This window comes from Gadus morhua, chromosome 18 (assembly GCF_902167405.1).
Source record: "Gadus morhua chromosome 18, gadMor3.0, whole genome shotgun sequence".
In the NCBI taxonomy this organism is placed as follows: Eukaryota; Metazoa; Chordata; class Actinopteri; order Gadiformes; family Gadidae; genus Gadus; species Gadus morhua.
Window position 1 is genome coordinate 7,823,386 of NC_044065.1, and position 18,886 is coordinate 7,842,271.

General features: G+C 47.6%; 1 protein-coding gene across 1 annotated transcript in view; it reads right to left on the reverse strand.

The window, feature by feature from the left end:
- Positions 1–3,117: 3,117 nt before the first annotated feature.
- The window catches only part of myo15b (myosin XVB), a 38,901-nt gene continuing 23,132 nt past the window's right edge, over positions 3,118–18,886 (reverse strand). The window contains exons 33-67 of the mRNA XM_030340943.1: positions 18,256–18,438; positions 17,658–17,764; positions 16,948–17,015; positions 16,643–16,724; positions 16,401–16,433; positions 16,186–16,257; positions 15,908–15,999; positions 15,194–15,505; positions 14,735–14,813; positions 14,041–14,166; positions 13,457–13,604; positions 12,633–12,717; positions 12,221–12,455; positions 11,901–12,007; positions 11,587–11,646; positions 11,143–11,218; positions 10,699–10,817; positions 10,246–10,361; positions 9,776–9,917; positions 9,361–9,472; positions 8,519–8,792; positions 8,206–8,269; positions 8,055–8,127; positions 7,863–7,939; positions 7,656–7,732; positions 7,328–7,458; positions 6,799–6,893; positions 6,633–6,710; positions 6,371–6,467; positions 5,765–5,913; positions 5,213–5,337; positions 4,650–4,783; positions 4,362–4,495; positions 3,650–3,793; positions 3,118–3,402 (exon numbers count right to left, since the gene is read on the reverse strand). Coding sequence (XP_030196803.1) covers positions 3,334–3,402; positions 3,650–3,793; positions 4,362–4,495; positions 4,650–4,783; positions 5,213–5,337; positions 5,765–5,913; positions 6,371–6,467; positions 6,633–6,710; positions 6,799–6,893; positions 7,328–7,458; positions 7,656–7,732; positions 7,863–7,939; positions 8,055–8,127; positions 8,206–8,269; positions 8,519–8,792; positions 9,361–9,472; positions 9,776–9,917; positions 10,246–10,361; positions 10,699–10,817; positions 11,143–11,218; positions 11,587–11,646; positions 11,901–12,007; positions 12,221–12,455; positions 12,633–12,717; positions 13,457–13,604; positions 14,041–14,166; positions 14,735–14,813; positions 15,194–15,505; positions 15,908–15,999; positions 16,186–16,257; positions 16,401–16,433; positions 16,643–16,724; positions 16,948–17,015; positions 17,658–17,764; positions 18,256–18,438 — 4,075 coding nt within the window. The 3' untranslated portion in view covers positions 3,118–3,333. The remainder of the gene's footprint in view (positions 3,403–3,649; positions 3,794–4,361; positions 4,496–4,649; positions 4,784–5,212; positions 5,338–5,764; positions 5,914–6,370; positions 6,468–6,632; positions 6,711–6,798; positions 6,894–7,327; positions 7,459–7,655; positions 7,733–7,862; positions 7,940–8,054; positions 8,128–8,205; positions 8,270–8,518; positions 8,793–9,360; positions 9,473–9,775; positions 9,918–10,245; positions 10,362–10,698; positions 10,818–11,142; positions 11,219–11,586; positions 11,647–11,900; positions 12,008–12,220; positions 12,456–12,632; positions 12,718–13,456; positions 13,605–14,040; positions 14,167–14,734; positions 14,814–15,193; positions 15,506–15,907; positions 16,000–16,185; positions 16,258–16,400; positions 16,434–16,642; positions 16,725–16,947; positions 17,016–17,657; positions 17,765–18,255; positions 18,439–18,886) is intronic.

An 18,886-nucleotide genomic window follows, 5' to 3' on the forward strand; every position in this document is an offset into this window, starting at 1 on the left:
GAGGAGGTGAGGATGGACTCTATGATGGAGGTGTAGAAGTGCACCGCTGCACTCCACTGTCTTTAGAGCATTGAGCTCTAGGTTTGTTTTGGCCACACCAAGTCACCAGGTGGTCAATCTCCCACCTGTAGGCAGACTCATCTCCACCAGCGATGAGCCCGATGAGCGTGGTGTCATCTGCAAACCTCAGGAGCTTGACGGACTGGTGACGGGAGGTGCAGGTGTTGGTGCACAGGGAAAAGAGCAGGGGAGAAAGAACGCAGCCCTGAGGGGATCCGGTGCTGATGGTCAGGCTGTTGGAGGCGTGCTTCCCCAGCTACACATGCTGCTTCCTGTCAGACAGGAAGTCAGTGATCCACCGGCAGGTGGAGTCGGGCACGTGCAGCTGGGAGAGCTTGTCCTGTAGCAAAGTGGGGATGATGGTGTTGAAGGCAGAGCTGTAATCCACAAACAGGATCCTGGCGTAGGTTCCTGCTGCAGTCCAGGTGCTGGAGGATGAAGGGGAGGGCCATGGTTACAGCATCGTCCACAGACCTGTTGGCTCTGTAGGCGGACCGCATGGGGTCCAGGAGAGGGTCCGTGATGGATTTGAGGTGCGACAGGGCAAGGCGCTCAAAGGACTTCATGACCACAGAGGTCAAGGCGACTGGTCTGTAGTCTTTGAGTTCTTTGGGCCAGGTTTTTTTGGGGATGGGGATGATGGTGGAGGATTTAAAACAGGCTGGTACATGGCATGTCACCAGCGAGGTGTTCAAGGTGTCTGTAAATACATACTGGAGACAGCTGATCTGCACAGTGCTTGAGGTTGGAGGGTGAGACAGAATCCGGTCCAGCTGCCTTGCGGGGTTTCTGCCTCTTGAAGAGTCTGTTGACGTCCCTCTCCAGGATGGAGAGAGGTGACGGGGGGGTGAATGGGGGAACGGGGCATGGTAACAGGACTGCATTGTCTTTCAAATCTGCAGTAGAACTTGTCCAGGTCGTTGGCCATGTGAGGGTCGTCGATGGAGTGGGGGGGCAGACGGCTTGTCGTTGGTGAGCAGTCTCAGACCCTTCCAGACAGACGCTGGGTCGTTATCTGAGAACTGCCGTTGGAGTCTCTTTGAATACGAGAGTTTAGCATCTCTCACTGCCTTGCTAAACCTGTATTTCGACTCCGCTCCGAAACGCCTTTTCCTTTGCCGACCTTAGCTGTCCGAGTTCTGCTGTGAACCAGGGTTTGTTGTTGTTGTAGCTCACCCTGCTGCGAGATTGGTAAACAGCTGTCCTCACAGAAGCTGATATAAGATGACACAGCATCAGTGTACTCATCAAGACTGTTGGTGGCAGACCTGAAAATATCCCGGTTACAGCGCAGGTATATCACCAAAGAAAAACATTAACGACTACCCAGCGCATGTTCTTAAACCTGCTTAGGTTTGCCTAGTGATCTCTGTTAAAAATCTTGCAGTACACAATGGCACGTTTTTATGTTTTTTTTTCCGGTTGCTTTTATGTATACTGCTTTTATTATTTATGTATACTCTAGCTTTTGTGGTATTGATTCACACACTCTAGTAAAGTAGTTAAAGTAAGAAAGAATAGCATTATCAACTAGAAAATGTGTTGCAGAGCGCTGTACTGCAAAGTGAGGTTTAAGATCGTTTAAGGCGTAAAGAAATGTTTAATGGCTTAAATCAAGTGAAAATGTTTAAACAGAGTTCGAAAGTCTAACATGTACACTATTTAAATAAAATTAAGAGAAAGAAACAAATCGCTAAAGTGATCAAGTTTGAATGCATTTGAAATAAAATATAGAATAGCTGAGCTGGTACGTTAGAAATGGATATGGAAATGGTATAAAGTTTGAAGTGCTACAGTGTGTGTGTGTGTGTGTGTGTGTGTGTGTGTGTGTGTGTGTGTGTGTGTGTGTGTGTGTGTGTGTGTGTGTGTGTGTGTGTGTGTGTGTGTGTGTGTGTGCGTGTGTGTGTGTGTGTGTGTGTGGGGGGGGGGGGGGGGGGGGGGGGGTCATCATGTTGCTTACGTTATCCTTTCAAATCTAGTTAATCTAGATAATCTCACAAAATGATAAGGCTTGTACCTTTGGACTCCTTTAGAGTAGGCTATATGGTGATTGATACCTTGGCAAAAACCATGGATCTATATTGGTTTAAACAAAACAATGCATATCGCATGCTGTCATAGCACACGCCTTGTCAATGTGTGTTAACAGCGTCACCTGGTGGACTCCGGGTGAAACACAAGCTCATATGAAGACAATTAATAATCTCATTACATTTATGAGGGGGGAGAAAATACATGTACCTCAGGTTTTTTTTTATGCTAACATAGGTTACTAAATAAAATCCGTCCCAAAAGGAAAGAAGATAAGGCCGTCCCACCACTCCTTACAGACATGTGGCCCCCTGCAGTCTGCAGCTTCTCATCCGCCTCCATGTGTTTCAACCGGGGAGCGTGCCAGAGTGACCCGTTCATGTCATACAGGCATCTGAATACATTGGCAAGCTTACCTGTCCTTAAATTGCAAGATTGATGTGACGTGAAATGCATTGAAAATAAATGTTACTCTTTGACTAGAGGGCTGCATTTAGCGACTTTATATAAGGTGCTGCAGGTTTATGAGTGAAGTTGTACTTGGTATAGTTAAATCAACAAATTGTAAAGCAAGATTTACAAATATCAAGAAAATCATTTATAAAACGAGTGGAATCCTCCACTGCATCTATATTTATGAATCATTCAATCATCATTGTGAATTATTAACAATTCCCTCAAATAATCAGTAAACATGATGTACATATCTACTCGTAGTATACTGTAAGCCCAATACTTTTTGCTTATAAATTACGAATTAATTAGTTATTCTTGAGTGAAATAAAAATCGTATGATATAGAGGATTTTAGACTGGTGAACATCATTGAAAAAAGTTGATTCAATTGAAATAAGTTAATTTAACATTCAAACATTGGGGGCCTTGATTTGATACAAAATTCGAGCATTCAGTCAAATAACATAATAATTTAACAATACATTCCCTAAAGTACATTTATGAAGTGCAGCTTATGTACATTTAAGTCATAATTAAAAATTATACTTAATTAATTTAATCATTATAATGCAATAACGTTTTAAATAACTTATTAAAATCTGCGAGAACCCATGTATACCATTTGGATGCAATTGAATGAGATAAACAAATGATGCATGTCTCAAAGAATAAACAGCTGGCCATTCATAACTAAAGTTGACAGACTCATGTCATGTTCTTCAAAGTACCGATGGAATTCGTGACAACTGCTGTTTCTGCTGTCTCCGGTCTCAGGTGGTGTATAGAGCTAAACGTTGGAAGATGGCCGCACATATTCTTCAATGATTGCAGCGAGTATATGGCACAGCTCCTTGGCCTAAGGTGAGAGATAACGAGTGAGAGAGGGTGAATCACAGCGCAGGTATAACCAAAGAAAAACATTAAAGACTACCCAGCGCATGTGCTAAAACCTGCTTAGGTTTGCCTGGTAGGCTAATCTCTGTTAAAAATCTTGCAGTACACAATGGCACGTCTTTTTATTAAAATCAGTTTTCCGGTTGCTTTATGTATACTCTGTGTTTTATGGTATTATTGATACCAGTTATGTCCGATGGTGCTATTACCTGCTGGAGGTGGATGGTGATTTTCTCGGGCTGCCCCCCTGGGTAGACGTAGTTTATCTCCACCACTAGGATCTTGTCGTGCTTCTTCGCCCGGATCGTTCGCATGGACTGCACGTCTGCTAGTGCGACGGCGAAGCTCCGCACCTGGCACAGAGATTTGCATACACACCGAATGCACACATTTAGCGTTGATATGAAACTACAAGATGTATGGACAGTCGTTAGCGATAGCCAGCTATAAGGTCACCGAGGTTCGGTAAATATATCCTAAATTAAGAAATTAAAATAAACATAAATATAAATATTACACACAGACAGAAGAACAGTGGGTGTAAATTGTGACAAATTGTGCAGTTTTAATAATAGTATTTTTGCCCAAAAGTCCTTCTGTTTCTATTTAATTATAGATAATTAGTCTATATAGTGTATAGCTTGCATTGTGTTTGTAGGTGTAATTTTAGAATAGCCTCACTCATTTCTTAACCCTGGTTATGGCCCTGGGGACAGTAGCACCTTTGTTAGAACAACCCGATAGAGCTGGGTCTCTTAAACTACGGGTCTCAATCCATCCAGAAAACCCTTGAGCACACCGGAATTGGCTGATGTTGTGTATTTCGCTGGGTCCCACAGACACAATGAAATGGTCATTTGGGTCCCGAGGTGAAAAGTTTGAGGATCCGCTGCTGTGGAAGACAGCTGATGGCTACTGTACCTGTGTTTTGGGGTGCACGAATGCCACCTCCTCCTTGTTGACAACCACCAGGCAGGGGGAGGGGCAGCTGCGATTGCTGACCTTCACGGCCCGGAAGGAGTTGGAGCCAAACAGAGGCATGGTGCTCAGGAGATCTGCATGTGAGGATATGATGATGGGATGGATTATTTACTCATCTGGGAAAATGTTGTTGACTCAATTATTGCTTGATAAATCTGGACAAATAATTGTTTGGGTGTATCAACTATGAACATTATCGTTAGTTGCAGCCCTAGAAAAGTCCCACACCAATGAATCGCATCTTGGCGACTTCAGGACCAAGCGTTGCCACGGCAGCCATCTGGTTCGGGGAGAGAGCGTGGATCTCCTTGAGGTTGCTGGCGACAAAGTCGTCTTTTGGGAGGTGCGCCTTCAGCTCTTGCCTTAAGAGAGAGAGCGAGGGAGAGAGAAAGAAAGAGAGGTGGGTTAGTGAGGCCGACATAGAGGATGACCTCTGTGCACATTATTGCACCGTGCATCCCCCAACCCCATAGATGTGTGCAGGGTATGTAAATTAATAGTAATGTCACGTTAATGGTAGAAAGAGTTTATAGCTCGCTGTTTAGTAATTAATCGTGAAATAATTTCTCATTATGTGGTGACATTATTGTGTTCAAAACTGCCCCAGAGTTTATCAAGTGAAATATGGCAAAACAAAGTTTAGATTAGCCTAGGTTACGGTATATTATTATGGATCTGACGTTACTACAACTCTCTCTCGTCACTAATGGCAGAGCATTGGCAACAACATCTCCCATGATGCCTTCTGCTGTACAAGCCCTGTTGGAGGGCAGAGCAGCCTGGTTCCTCACAGTGAAGGCGGGCCGGGGAGACCCTGCACCGATCGCTCCAGGGCCGACAGCTCAGCCAGCTGCTGGACCATGAAGGCGCTGTCATAGGGCAGTATCAGACTGCCGTCCAGGAAGTCCCCACGTAACTAGAAACACAGCCACAGGCACCCACGCTCTTATTAAATATATATAACACACACATATACTTTGATGTATTATCATTACTTTTATTTTGCTGTTTCTCATTTGCTCTGTTTTAGAGAGCAAGGAATTCCAGCATTTCATTTGTAATAACTTGTGACCGTGTCATGACAAATAAACTTCAACACGGACGTACGCACGCACGCACGCACGCACACGCACACACACACACACACACACACACACACACACACACACACACACACACACACATTGTTTGAGTGTAGCACACGTCACTCCTTCATTCCCACTGCACTCAATTCATCAACACAACATGACTTGAAACTCCTCCCACCTGCACTTAAACCACCATGTTGTTAAGTTTTTGTCTTTAGTATGACTAAATCGTGCAGAAAGCGATGTGGATGTTACCTGCTGGTAGTGGAACTCCACATACAGGGCGTTGTTGAAGTTCATCGGGGTCTCCCAGAGGACGCGCCGCAGCGACAGGAAGACGGAGTTGTCGTCCAACAGGAAGTCAAAGGGGTACTCTGCCACGTTGAGGGTTCGCAGCACACCACCTGATAGATGGACAGGAGTGGGGAGAAGAAGAGCGAGGCAGAGACCGGGTAGGAGTGAGAGACGTAATATACTGTTGTTCCCCTGGTTTGTTTAAGGGTTTGGGTTTGAGGGTTAGGTTTTAACCGCTGCATTACGCTTATTTGGCTGACCTAACCTAAGCATATTTCCTCATCTATTCTCCTAATTTAACCCTAATCCGTTGTGTATTTTTCTTTAACTATTTTAGGCCACAAGCTTTCTGCATGATTTTTGGCGGCTTAATTTGTTATTTCCCCCTTCGGAGCCAAAGAAGCAAAAACCAAACCCTCAAACATAACCTTTATGGGAAATTCTCAACCTAGAACTGAAAACCAAACCCTAAAATCCAACCCATAGGAACCCCTAACCCCAACCTTTGAATGGAGAACCAAACCCTTAAACCCAACTCAATTGGGCTAGTTTTACTTGAAACTTTACCATTGACGCGGTTAACGTGGACGACAAACTCTCGGAGCTCGGCTGGATTCACCACATCTATCTCCGCACAGAACCCTGCCACCATCTCCTCCACCACCTGGGAGGGGGGGAGGTAGTGAGTGAGAGGGAGACAGACAGACAGAGGGACAGACAGAGGGACAGACAGACAGACAGACAGACAGACAGACAGACAGACAGACAGACAGACAGACAGACAGACAGACAGACAGACAGACAGACAGGAAGGATAATGTTGGCTTACGCCGAAGTTGCGTATGGTCAGAGGGAACTCCACCCCTCCCGGCAGATGCAGAGGAACTCTTCTGGTGGTTTTACCGGCCTGAGGAATAAGAACACAGCACCATGACTGATTTTGACTCACTGAAGTGGACAACATCTCCTCCATACTAGAGGGCAGGTGGTCTCACCAGGGTGGCCTCAATCTCCACACGTGAGGGGATGTTGCGGCGGCCGCCGTAGCTCAGAGACTGGAGCAGGTTGTTTTGACAGATGATGGCGAGCTCTGGGGGGGAAGGGGTGGGTGGGGGGGGATACAGTTTTACACATTAGTGTATAGTGTAGAGTTCACCATTGTCGATTCATATGTGGATCTTAATGTACAGTGCCAGTGTTGACAGTGGTGTGTTCATGTACTAGAGTTCACAGTGGTGTGTTCATGTGCTAGAGTTCTCAGTGGTGTGTTCATGTGCTAGAGTTCACAGTGGTGTGTTCATGTGCTAGAGTTCTCAGTGGTGTGTTCATGTGCTAGAGTTCACAGTGGTGTGTTCATGTTCTAGAGTTCACAGTGGTGTGTTCATGTTCTAGAGTCCACAGTGGTGTGTTCATGTTCTAGAGTTCACAGTGGTGTGTTTGGGCTTCACGTTGAGTGTAGTGTAAAGAATTGTATTGTTGCATTGACATAATAAAACGCAAATAAAACAATATAGTGTGTGTTACCGTGGTAGGCGTGGGAGGGGTCCTGAGTGATGTGTTGGAGGTGCTGGTTGAGGTACGGCTGCAGGGTAGTGGAACAGGGGAAGAAACCAGTCACCAGTTGGAGCAGATGCCATCCCAGCATGCAACTCTCTCTGCAGGACGTCACGACAACCAATCAGCAACCAATAACATAGATCTACCACAGAACTCTGTATTCTAATCAAACAGTGACTAGACACACATAATTAGATACATACTGAAAATTAAATGAATGTGTAGACAATGACATAAACACTTTGTCTTCCTCAATCGCACACAAGCACGCACACATACACACACACACACTCACTGTTGGGGGTTTCCCGTGCTCTGCTTCATGACTTGACAGTAGATCTCATCTCTCAACGACTCTTTCTCATTTCCGAGCTGAACAAAGTGAAAAAAAACAAATGGTCAACTTCTAATCTCTCGCTTCTCTTGTTAATGCGTAGGATGTCGAGGCTTCACGTGAACCCGTCCGGGCCGGGCCTCTAGCAGATGCAAAACTAAAACCGACCGATAGGATGTGAGTGAGGCAGTCCGCCTTAGTTCCTTTCTTCTTCAGCGCCATATCTCCCATGAACTGCATCACGTCTGGACCGCAACGCACACAACACAGAACACGGGTGAGTAGAACGGCAGGTGGGTTGGGTTGGGTTGGAAGGTAGATAAAAAAAAAACTGGGCAGAGTGATTCCTTATCGACTCACTGGTGAAACACAGAACCGCCTTGCTGTTGTTCTCAGGGTCATTGTAGAAGATGAGGGACTGCTGTATGGGCTTCTGGAAACACAATAGAGGCGCTGTTAGAGCCGTCAATCAGAGGTTCCCAGAGGGTTAGTCGTTGTTGGGTCACCGTACCTCTGAATGTTGAACAATGTCTGCGAAGTCGCGCCCCGTCTTTGGCAGGCCGTCGGTGTCCACCCTTTGATGGTGGAAAAAAAAAAACCTTTATTACTTCTACGAATGAAATTCCTTTTTAGACAGTATTTTCTACTCCTTTTGGGAAGACACCAATTTTCCACTGGTGGGCAAATGTCCAGCCGCAAAAATAATGCAGTATCTAATAAACAACTCTTATAAAAATACACATCTTCAACACATAAAACATAAAACATAAACAACATGTAAAACATCCTCAGTGCGAGCCAGTGAAGCACTGTGTCCGTCCTACCTGAAGAACCTAGTGGCGAACCCAATGAGGCCGTGCTGAACCAGCTCCATCTCAGAGCCCTGGACGGAGCCCTGGACGGAGCCCTGGACGGAGCCCTGGACGGAGCCCTCTCTGCGGGGCCGCTGACCGTGGGCTCCGGCGGGCGCCCTCATGCTCTTGCTCCTCTCCACCCGGCGCTCCAGGTGGACGTGGTGGTAGTCCGGGGCGGCGGACGGCTGGGTGAGCTCGTCGGGGAAGAGCCCGGACCGGCCCCGAAAGGTGCCGAAGCGCCAGCCTGGGGGGGTGGAGAGCAGACCCTCTTCAGTGGAGGGTTCACTCACGTCTAACGGCTTTTAGTGGTTCCCCTCCGATTAAAAAAGGTATCAATCCTACAATATAGCACGTGAACGTCGTCCTCTGTTAGGACATTGGGCACATACTCTATATATGTTATAGATGACTATATTTATGTTGTTTTTTAGATATGTATCTCTTTAGTGTAGTGACATTTGAATGTCAGTCCAAAGTATCGTCAATCACGCGAGAAGTGTATACAGGCTTTAAAGTACAATCTTCCACTACACCACACAGCCTTGACACCACATAGTCCTACCACTACACCCCTCAGTACTTAACTACACCCCTCAGTCCTTAACTACACCCCTCAGTACTTAACTACACCCCTCAGTACTTCACTACACCACCCAGTGCTTCACTACACCGCTCAGTCCTTCCACACAGCGGGTTTCAAACAGTGACGGGCTCACCTGTCTGCAGCCTCACCTGTCTGCAGCCTCACCTGTCTGCAGCCTCACCTGTCTGCAGCCTCACCTGTCTGCAGCCTCACCTGTCTGCAGCCTCACCTGTCTGCAGCCTCTCCATTGGCAGCAGCTGGATGATGTCCCCTCTGGAGAAGCTGAGGAGACTCTTGTCGTCTGTGATGTAGCTCTTCCAGGCGATCACATGGTTCGAGTCCTGCGACCGACACAGAAAATCAGTGCTCTGAACATTGGGGGTTTGAACCAACGGATTGATTTGTAAAACCAAAACCCGGTCTGCTTAGCTCAGAAGATAGAGCGGGTTGACTTGAAACAGGAAGGTGTCACGGTGTCCCTGAGCGAGAGACCTAACTCTGACTATCTGCTCCCGACCACCTCTGTGTCGCCTTGCATGGTTGACTTCGGTGTGTGTGAACCGGTAATGTCCGGGCCTTGGGCTAAAGAGTTGTCCTGTCTATTTTGTGGTGTGGGTGAGGAGGATATAAACACAGATTGGTACCTTGATCAGCTCCCTGAGGAAGAGTTGCATCATGCTGACTATCTGCGGGGCTTTTGGTGATTGCAGCTGGATGGTCTCGTTCTTCACCTCCAGCTCCACCGTGTTGCTCTGGCTCAGCCCTACAGACAGCATCTCGGCAAAACTATACACACGGACACACAGAAAAAGAATCACACAAACATAAAATGGGATGTGTGAGTGTGTGTGTGTGTGTGTGTGTGTGTGTGTGTGTGTGTGTGTGTGTGTGTGTGTGTGTGTGTGTGTGTGTGTGTGTGTGTGTCTGCGTGCGTGCGTGCGTGCGTGCGTGCGTGCGTGTGTGTGTCTGCCTGCGTGTGTGTGTGTGTGTGTGTGTGTGTGTGTGTGTGTGTGTGTGTGTGTGTGTGTGTGTGTGTGTGTGTGTGTGTGTGTGTGTATGTGTGTGTGTGTATGCGTGCACACCTTAATGTGTGTGTGTGCTGGTGGATGTTTACCTGTAGCTCCGTAGCAGATGCAGGTGTTTAGGGTTGATCCCTGAGGCCTTGACCACCTTCAGCAGGCGGACCCCCCGGTGGCAGACCCCCAGCACCTGGGTGTCCCCGCTGCCGGCCTGCAACACACACACCGGGGCTGAGTGTGAACGTGTGTGAGGAAGGGAGATGCTTACAAGTGCATTTGTGTGTGTGTGTGTGTGTGTGTGTGTGTGTGTGTGTGTGTGTGTGTGTGTGTGTGTGAGTGTGAGTGAGTGAGTGAGTGAGTGAGTGAGTGAGTGAGTGAGTGAGTGAGTGAGTGAGTGAGTGAGTGTGTGCTATGTTTATGTGTATATCTGTCTGTGTGTGTGTGGGTTCATGCGTGTGTACGTGCGTGTGTATATGAGTGTATATGTGTGTGTGTGTGTGTGTGTGTGTGTGTGTGTGTGTGTGTGTGACATGTTAACTCCAGCTCACCTCTACAGGGAAGAGGCGGGTGAAGTAGTTCTCCCAGTTGTCGCGGGCTGCGATGACGATCCTCTTCTTCATGCTGTCGTCCTGGATGCTGCTGATGCTGGTGCCGACGTGGAAACTCCCTGTGACATGACAATGCAACATCACTCCTATGACACTATTCACTAGCCAGCACCTCTACCGCACCATGGACAACACAGTCACTATTAGGACAACACTCACTATTAGTCACTACTCACTAGCCAGCATCTGAACCACACCATGGACAATAGCACTTTTCTATTTTCTACCAACTGAACTGAACCTGAGCTGTTATTTTTGTTATAATGTCCTTAAGAATGTCGACTGTAAGAGTACCTTGAAAAACACAAATAATTAACAATAATTATTATCAATAAATTATAATTGTTATTGATTATTGCTACTGATTATTGTCATGAGTCTCACCGAGAAGGTCCTTCATCTTCCTGCGCTCCTCTCGGCTGATCCTTATGCAGCTGTCTGAATACGTGTCCCGCATGATCTAAACCGGAAACAAAACACCAAGACATGGTCTAAACCGCAAACAAAACACCAAGACATGATCTAAACCCCAAACAAAACACCAAGACATGATCTAAACCGGAAACAAAACACCAAGACATGATCTAAGCATCAGGAAGACACCAGACTGTGACATGATGTAAACAGAAGAAAAACAATACACTGTGAGGGTGAGGCTAACCTAATAAACATACTTTATATACACAGTGCTTTACAAAAGAACACAACAATAATATGACTAAAACATGGCATGGTAAAACGCCTGTTACAAAGCACGTTTGCAGGGGTTTCAAATATGCGAAGCAGATTGAAATGTGTTGAAATACAGCGAAGAGGACGGTGTCTAACCTGTTCACAGAGCAGGTTGAGGACGTACTGCTGGTTGAACTTCTCTCTGGGATAGAACACCTGGACAAGAGGAAATAAACCAATCCGTTATCAGAGCATAAGAAGTGACCAAAATCACATGTGTGTTCTCACGTGTGTGCTAGTACGTACGTGCGTGTGTGTGCGTGTACGTATGGGTGTGTGCGTGTGTGTGCGTGTACGTGTGGGTGTGCGAGTGTGTGTGCATGTGTGTGCATGTATGTGCGTGTGTGTGCATGTAAGTGCGTGTGAGTGCGTATGTAAGTGCGTGTGAGTGCATGTGTGTGTGTGCGCACCTCCTTGCGTATGAACAGCTTCCCCATCATGGCGGAGTAGGAGAAGCAGACGCTGGCGCTGAAGCGATGGAGCTGTGTGCGGATGCCGCTGTCATCAGGCATCGAATCTGAACGCATTCAAACAAAAAGTTACAACGCTGGTTATTCAATGTTTTCTCCTCGCCTTGCATCATTTTGCGTATACATTGCTAGTTTCAAATGATTTCAAAAAAATCAAAGCTACAAATTCAAAATACCAAATGCATAGAAATTCTAAATTAAAAATGTTTAAACCAAACATACAAAGATAGGTGGATTTGTCGAGGGGGGGGGTTACGTACTTAGAGAGGGGGCCGCCATGGAGGGCGCTTCTGGGATGAACGGCGGCGGGGAGGGGGGCGGACTCCAGCTGTTTTGAGGAGGCTCCGGTGGCGCCGGGGGGGGGTTCTGGGCGAGCTTGTTGGCGAACAGGTTGGCCAGGAAGCCCTGCTTCTCCCGCATGCTGTTGGAGATGGAGCGGGGGGCCGTGGGGGAGGGCGGGGCCTTGGGCGGGGGAGGGGGCGGGTGCCAATGTTTCTGTGAATGAGATACATCGGGGGGAGAGGGGAGGGGGTTAGGGCTCAGTTATGCGGTAGAGAGATATCCAGATTCCACTACCACATTTTAATCAAGATTGTTTTATTGGTTGACGACCAATACGGCATGCACAAGGAATAACATCGGTACATTTTTGGTTCATCGGGTTTCTCTTACCTTTGGTGGAGGTCCTTTACTTTTGAGAATGGCCAGTGCTTCCTCCTTGGGGTCGTTCTTCTTGACAAAATGGCGGCCAGGCACCCTGTCAAGAGGATGTAGAATAGTATAAGAGAAGGGACAGAGGTGCAGCTGAGTGAAAGAAGGAGTCTACTTCAGTGTCCTTATTGCTTAGAAACAGTATTCCATCTCTGGAACGTTGTTGAGCGGTCAAACCTCCCAAACCTTCCCTCAGATCCCTGTAAGCACTTCGAACCATTTGACCCATACATCTTGCTCTGGCTACATACCTTGCTCTATAATCACAGTAATCCGTCCTCCATTCTCATGTCAAGTAAGCGTCATTAGTCTAGCCCTTAATACCAATTCCGGCCTCAAAGAGACAGACGACGTGATAGAACGCTGACCCCTGACCCTAACCTAGGGGTCCCCAACCTTTTTGAACCGGAGAGCTACTTCATGGGTACTGAGCCATACGAAGGGCACCCCATTCTATACACTCTTCCGAAATAAGAAATTCAGTTTGCCTTTAGTTATATCTTACTATAAATGATTAATGATACTCATCTATGTGAAGACATGTTAATTAATTAAGTCATATTAAGGATTTCTCACAATAATTATCAACAATGACTTAAAAAAGGTGGGAAAGAGTTGTTGAAGAACGAGTAGTGCTATGTTTAGAACAGGCCTGCGGGCGCCTCATGTGGTCCTTGCGGGCGCCATGGCGCCATGGTGCACTGTGTTGGTGACCCCTGACCCTAGCCCCTCTGAACCGTACTGTTGGGAGGTGGACCCCCGCCTGGGTGGGGTGGGTGTGTTACCTGACGGGCTCAAAGGGCTTGGGCTCGGGCGCGGGGCGGCTGTTGTACATCTTGATGATGTCCCGGATGCTGGTGGTGGGCTCGGTCTGGGGGGACGAGGGGACCACCGAGGGGCGTCGCTGGGGCGGGGGGGAGTGGTGGCGCAGGGCTGCGGGGGGGGGCGGGGGAAGGCTCAACCAATGAGAGGGAGTTCAATCAGTGGGTGTGTGCGTGAGTGTGCGGTGTGTGTGTGTGAGAGAGAGAGAGAGAGAGAGAGAGAGAGAGAGAGAGAGAGAGAGAGAGAGAGAGAGAGAGAGAGAGAGAGAGAGACAGCGTGCGTGCGTGCGTGCGTGCGTGCGTGCGTGCGTGCGTGCGTGCGTGCGTGCGTGTGTGTGTGTGTCTTTCCTCCTTCCATTAAGATTTAAGTAACGTTTTCTAAATTTCAACTAAACCCAAAATCACCCCCTCGCATATCCACATTTCACACATTTCAGCTTTTGTTTGACTTTGACTACTCCTGGTTCTCTGATTCAATGATCCGGGGCCCAATAAGAAGTGGTGGATCAGGTGTAGAAGTAGTAGAACCAGCCTCTTCCTGTACTTACCCGGGGGCTTTGGGGATGGTGGTGGGGAGGCGGGGGCTGGAGGGGAAGAGGCCGGCGGTTTCCAGGGTTTTCTTGCTGGGGAGTGAGCAGGCTTAGAGGGCGGGGCTTTGGCTGAGGGCTCAGTGCCTGCGGGTCGCAGAGGAGCAGAGACAGATCAGATCGGTCATTCAGCTGTTCAGCACCCAGGCTCTGGAACTCCCTCCCCCGACACATAAAACAGTCAGACACCATTTCAACCTTCAAGTCACAACTCAAAACTCACTTGTTCAAACTCGCACACAACGTCTAACTGATCACTGTTTTGATTGTTTTTTTATTTATTTTTTTCTTATTGCTTATGTTTATTTATTTATTTTTTTATTTTTTTATTTTTTCCACAATGTCTTGCTTTTTAAAAAATGTATGATGACTATATGCTCTGTAAGGTGACCTTGGGTGTCTTGAAAGGCGCCTCTAAATTAAATGCATTATTATTTATTATTATTAAGACCAGAGGTTAGACTCCCATGCCATGTGAGCGACAGCCGACTGGATCAATGGCTCCTGTTGTTGGAGCAACAGGGCTGCACTCTGAAGAAGAGACTGAACGGCTTGCTCAAGGTTATAAAATACGTCCCCTAAGTCATCATGTAAATCTTCAATCAAAGGACGACTAACAATACACGCAGAGGAACAACACAGTCTCACAACCCACCTTTCTTCTGGAAGTAATTCATCTTGTCTCTAAAGTTTTCTGGATCTTCCGGATCAGAGTCGTCCACGTGTTTCTCCGGCTGTTTAAACGGAGCACAGAAGGAACAAACACTAAGCAGAAGTAACGCAACTCACCAGTATCCACCCATAGGTGCACCTCCTGTAGACAAGGAATGAGCAGCACACACACACACACATGTCCACGCACACAGATAAACACGTGTGTTCCCAGTGACGTCGGAACATATTAATAATCACACAAACACACTCACACACGTCCACGCACACACATAAACACATGTGTTCCCTGTGGCATCGGAACATATTAATAATCACACAAACACACTCACACACATGTCCAAGTAAACACATGTGTTCCCATTGACATCAGAACATATTAATAATCACACACACACACACACACACACACACACACACACACACACACACACACACTGACCTGAGGCTCACGGATTTTGGTTTTCGGGGTGTGCTTGGATGGGGACACCTTGGGCCGGGACACGGGGCGGGGAGGGGAGGTCGAGGGGCTACGTGCCTTCCTCCTCTCCCTCTCCCTCTCCCTGTCCCTGTCCCTCTCCCTCTCCCGCTCCCTCTCCCTCTCCCTCTCCCTCTCCCTCTCCCTCTCCCGGTCCCTGTCTCTCTCGCTCTCTCGGTCCCTGGAGAACCGCTCCGCTATGGGCTTAACCTTGGGCTGCTGGGCCTGCTGCTGCTGCGCGGAGAGAGACATGGCCTGCGTGGTCATCTGCTGGGCCTGGAGGGAGAGAAGGGGAGAAGGGGAGAGAAGGGGAGAGAAGGGGAGAGAAGGGGAGAAAAGAGGAGAGAAGGGGAGAAGGGGAGAGAAGGGGAGAAGGGTTAAGAAGAGGAGAGAAGGGGAGGAAAGGGGAAAGAAGAGGAGAGAAGGGGAGAGAAAGGGAAAGAAGAGGAGAGAAGGGGATAGGAGAGGAGAGGAGAGGAGAGGAGAGGAGAGGAGAGGAGAGAAGAGGAGAGGAGAGGAGAGGAGAGGAGAGGAGAGGAGAGAAGAGGAGAGAAGGGAGAGGAGAGGAGAGAAGGGAGAGGAGAGGAGAGAAGGGAGAGGAGAGGAGGGTAGACACCAAAACAAACACACAGATGGAGTGGACATAGGGATGTGGTTGTGTTTGTGTTGTGTTGTCACCATGAGCAAGGCCTGCTGGTTGATGAGAGCTTGTTGGGCTGGATCCATCTGCATCAGAGGTGCAGGCATTGCCATCTGGGGCATCATCATGGCTGTGATGGGAAGGCATATACATGTTATACATTAACATGTTGTACATTTACAGTTATTATACATGTGTTTAATACATGTATGACATGTTATTACAGAAGTTTTGTTGTCGGTATTCAAACAGAGAATATCGATATGAAGGAGTCAAACTGAATGAATGGGTGATTATGAATGAACGAAGAGTTTACATGGCATGGATGGCATGGATGGCATCATAGGCATTCCACCGTAGCCCTGCATGGCTGGGTTGACTGGCATCCCTGGGCAGAGAGTGACGTACATTACATCATCAATAACATGGCATCATTAACTTGGCATCAACATCAACATGCCATGATCAGTATGACGTCATTAACAGGACATCATTATATAGACACGTTTTAGTCGACATACGCCAACTTACCAGCGGGATAGCCTGGCATTGTCATAGGCATACCTGTAGAGAGAAAATAGAATGTTTTCTAATCAGTAAGAGAGAGAGAGAGAGAGAGAGAGAGAGAGAGAGAGAGAGAGAGAGAGAGAGAGAGAGAGAGAGAGAGAGAGAGAGAGAGAGAGAGAGAGAGAGAGAGAGAGAGAGAGATAGATAGATAGAGAGACAGAGAGACAGAGAGACAGAGAGAGACAGAGAGACAAGAGACATCCTACCAGCTCCATACATCCCATGCATTGGTCCGATTCCTCCAGCTCCTCTCATCCTTCGGTTCAACATGGCCACCCTCTCATTGTCCTACACACACACACACACACACACACACACACACACACACACACACACACACACACACACACACACACACACACACACACAACAACAACAAAACAAATTATTTTAAAGAAGCTACCTCTGTTGTCTCACACAGCCATTCACAAAAAACACAACTTTCACGTATTTTTCACATGGCTTAAGCCCAACTTCAAGAACTCTATGTTCATTGAAAAATAACACATACTGGGGTTCCTGGTTCCAGAACAGAGTCAAACAGGTCATCCACATAGTCGTCCATTTGGCGAACACGTGCTGGAAGACAACGAGGAACGAGGAATAAAGTGAATAAAGTGAGTGTGAGCGGAAATGTTCAGGTGTAGGGATACCAGTCTCAGATATCAACCTCATTAACATTGAAGCCGAGGACAGAATCCTCAGGCTCACTGAGTCAATGTCCCCGACCATCTTATCATGAAAAACACTCAGCATTGTGGTCGTCTTGACAACATAAATGACCTCAGTTGTTGTGGTAACATTGCTTTCCCATTTTCCAACAAATCCTTCAAAAATGCACAAAGGATTTTGTTTCAGTGTTCTCTGAGGTTTGTCTTTGTAATCACAGCAAATCCCCCAATATTCAACGTGCCTTGATTCTCGGGTTCAGGCGTGTAATACAGTCTCAAGGAGGAAGACCTTTCATAGTCCACTGCAGGTCTATGAGTCTATACTGTTTAGCAACAGTCCTGGGACAGGACGGTACTAGGTAGAAGCCCAGGACTAACGACAAAGACCTTATGGCATCAACGTAGCCCTCTCTCCGCCTCCCTGAGGACGGGGAAACTCACACTGGATGGTACAGTAAGTAAATGAAAGGGAAACCAGAATCTGTGATGGGAGCCTACGGAGCTCATCGGGGGTGAGGGAGGAGCGAGGTGTGAGCGCGTGAGGACCTACCCGCACCCGGTTGCTCTCGGCTCCACGCGTCACCGGACATGGGCAGGCGGGGGGCCTGCATGGCGGGGGCCGCGGGGATGTAGCTCTCCTGGTCGGTGAACTCCATCCTGGAGACACACACACACACACACACAAACACAGGCAGACAGACAGGCAGAGAGATAGGCAGAGAGACAAGGAGAGAGAGACAGACAGAAAGGCAGAGAGACAGATGGATACACAGGCAGACAGATAGGCAGACAGGCAGAGAGACAGACAGACAGACAGACAGACAGACAGACAGACAGACAGACAGACAGACAGACAGACAGACAGACAGACGGATACAATTTGTGTGAACAAGATTTTATAATAAGTGGGGGAACAAACGAGGTAAAATGTGATTACCAACGAAAATCCAAATGTACATACATCGATATAGAATAGAGAGAGCTACGTTCACGAGCCACTTTGTATGCAGTATGTATGTTTTATTATTCATGTTTGGGAGGAACCAGGAGCGCAATGGACTGTCTGGGATTCTACGGCCACACCAGTCAGCAGTGTGAACGCCAAGTCAAACCTACACACACATGGCCCTGAGGAAGATGTGACCTACCTTCCTCCTCCTCCTCCTCCTCCTCCCCCTCCTCCTCCTCTGTAGCTGTAGTCTCCGAGCGGCGACGCGTCCTCCTCCGCCTGGGACAGGAGGTCCATGACGAAGTCGCAGCCGGCCAGGTCCGACCAGCCGTCGTCGTTCAGCAGAGACACAGACCAGCCCAGGGGGGCTTCAGGCACGCCTCTGGGAGACACACACGAGCATACATAAGAACAGACGCAGGAACACACACACACACACACACACACACTCACACACACACACACACACGCACACAAACGCAAAAACACACAAAAGCACAAACGCAGACACACACACACACAAACGCTCAAACGCAGAATCACACACACACACACACACAAACACACACACACACACACACACACACACACACCGGAAATCAGCATACACAGGAGAGAACAACATTATAAATGAATCAATAAATATAAATATATATTGTATATTTCTGTTGATCGTTTTATCCTAAGCATCTTGCAGAACTATGAGTGAATATATTCCAGGCAGGGCTGGCCCCAGTCAAATCAAACCCTAACCCTGAAACTGTTCATTCCTTGCTCTACCAGTTGAGCTAGACAGGGAATTGAACCCCTCACACTGGCAGTGTTCATGC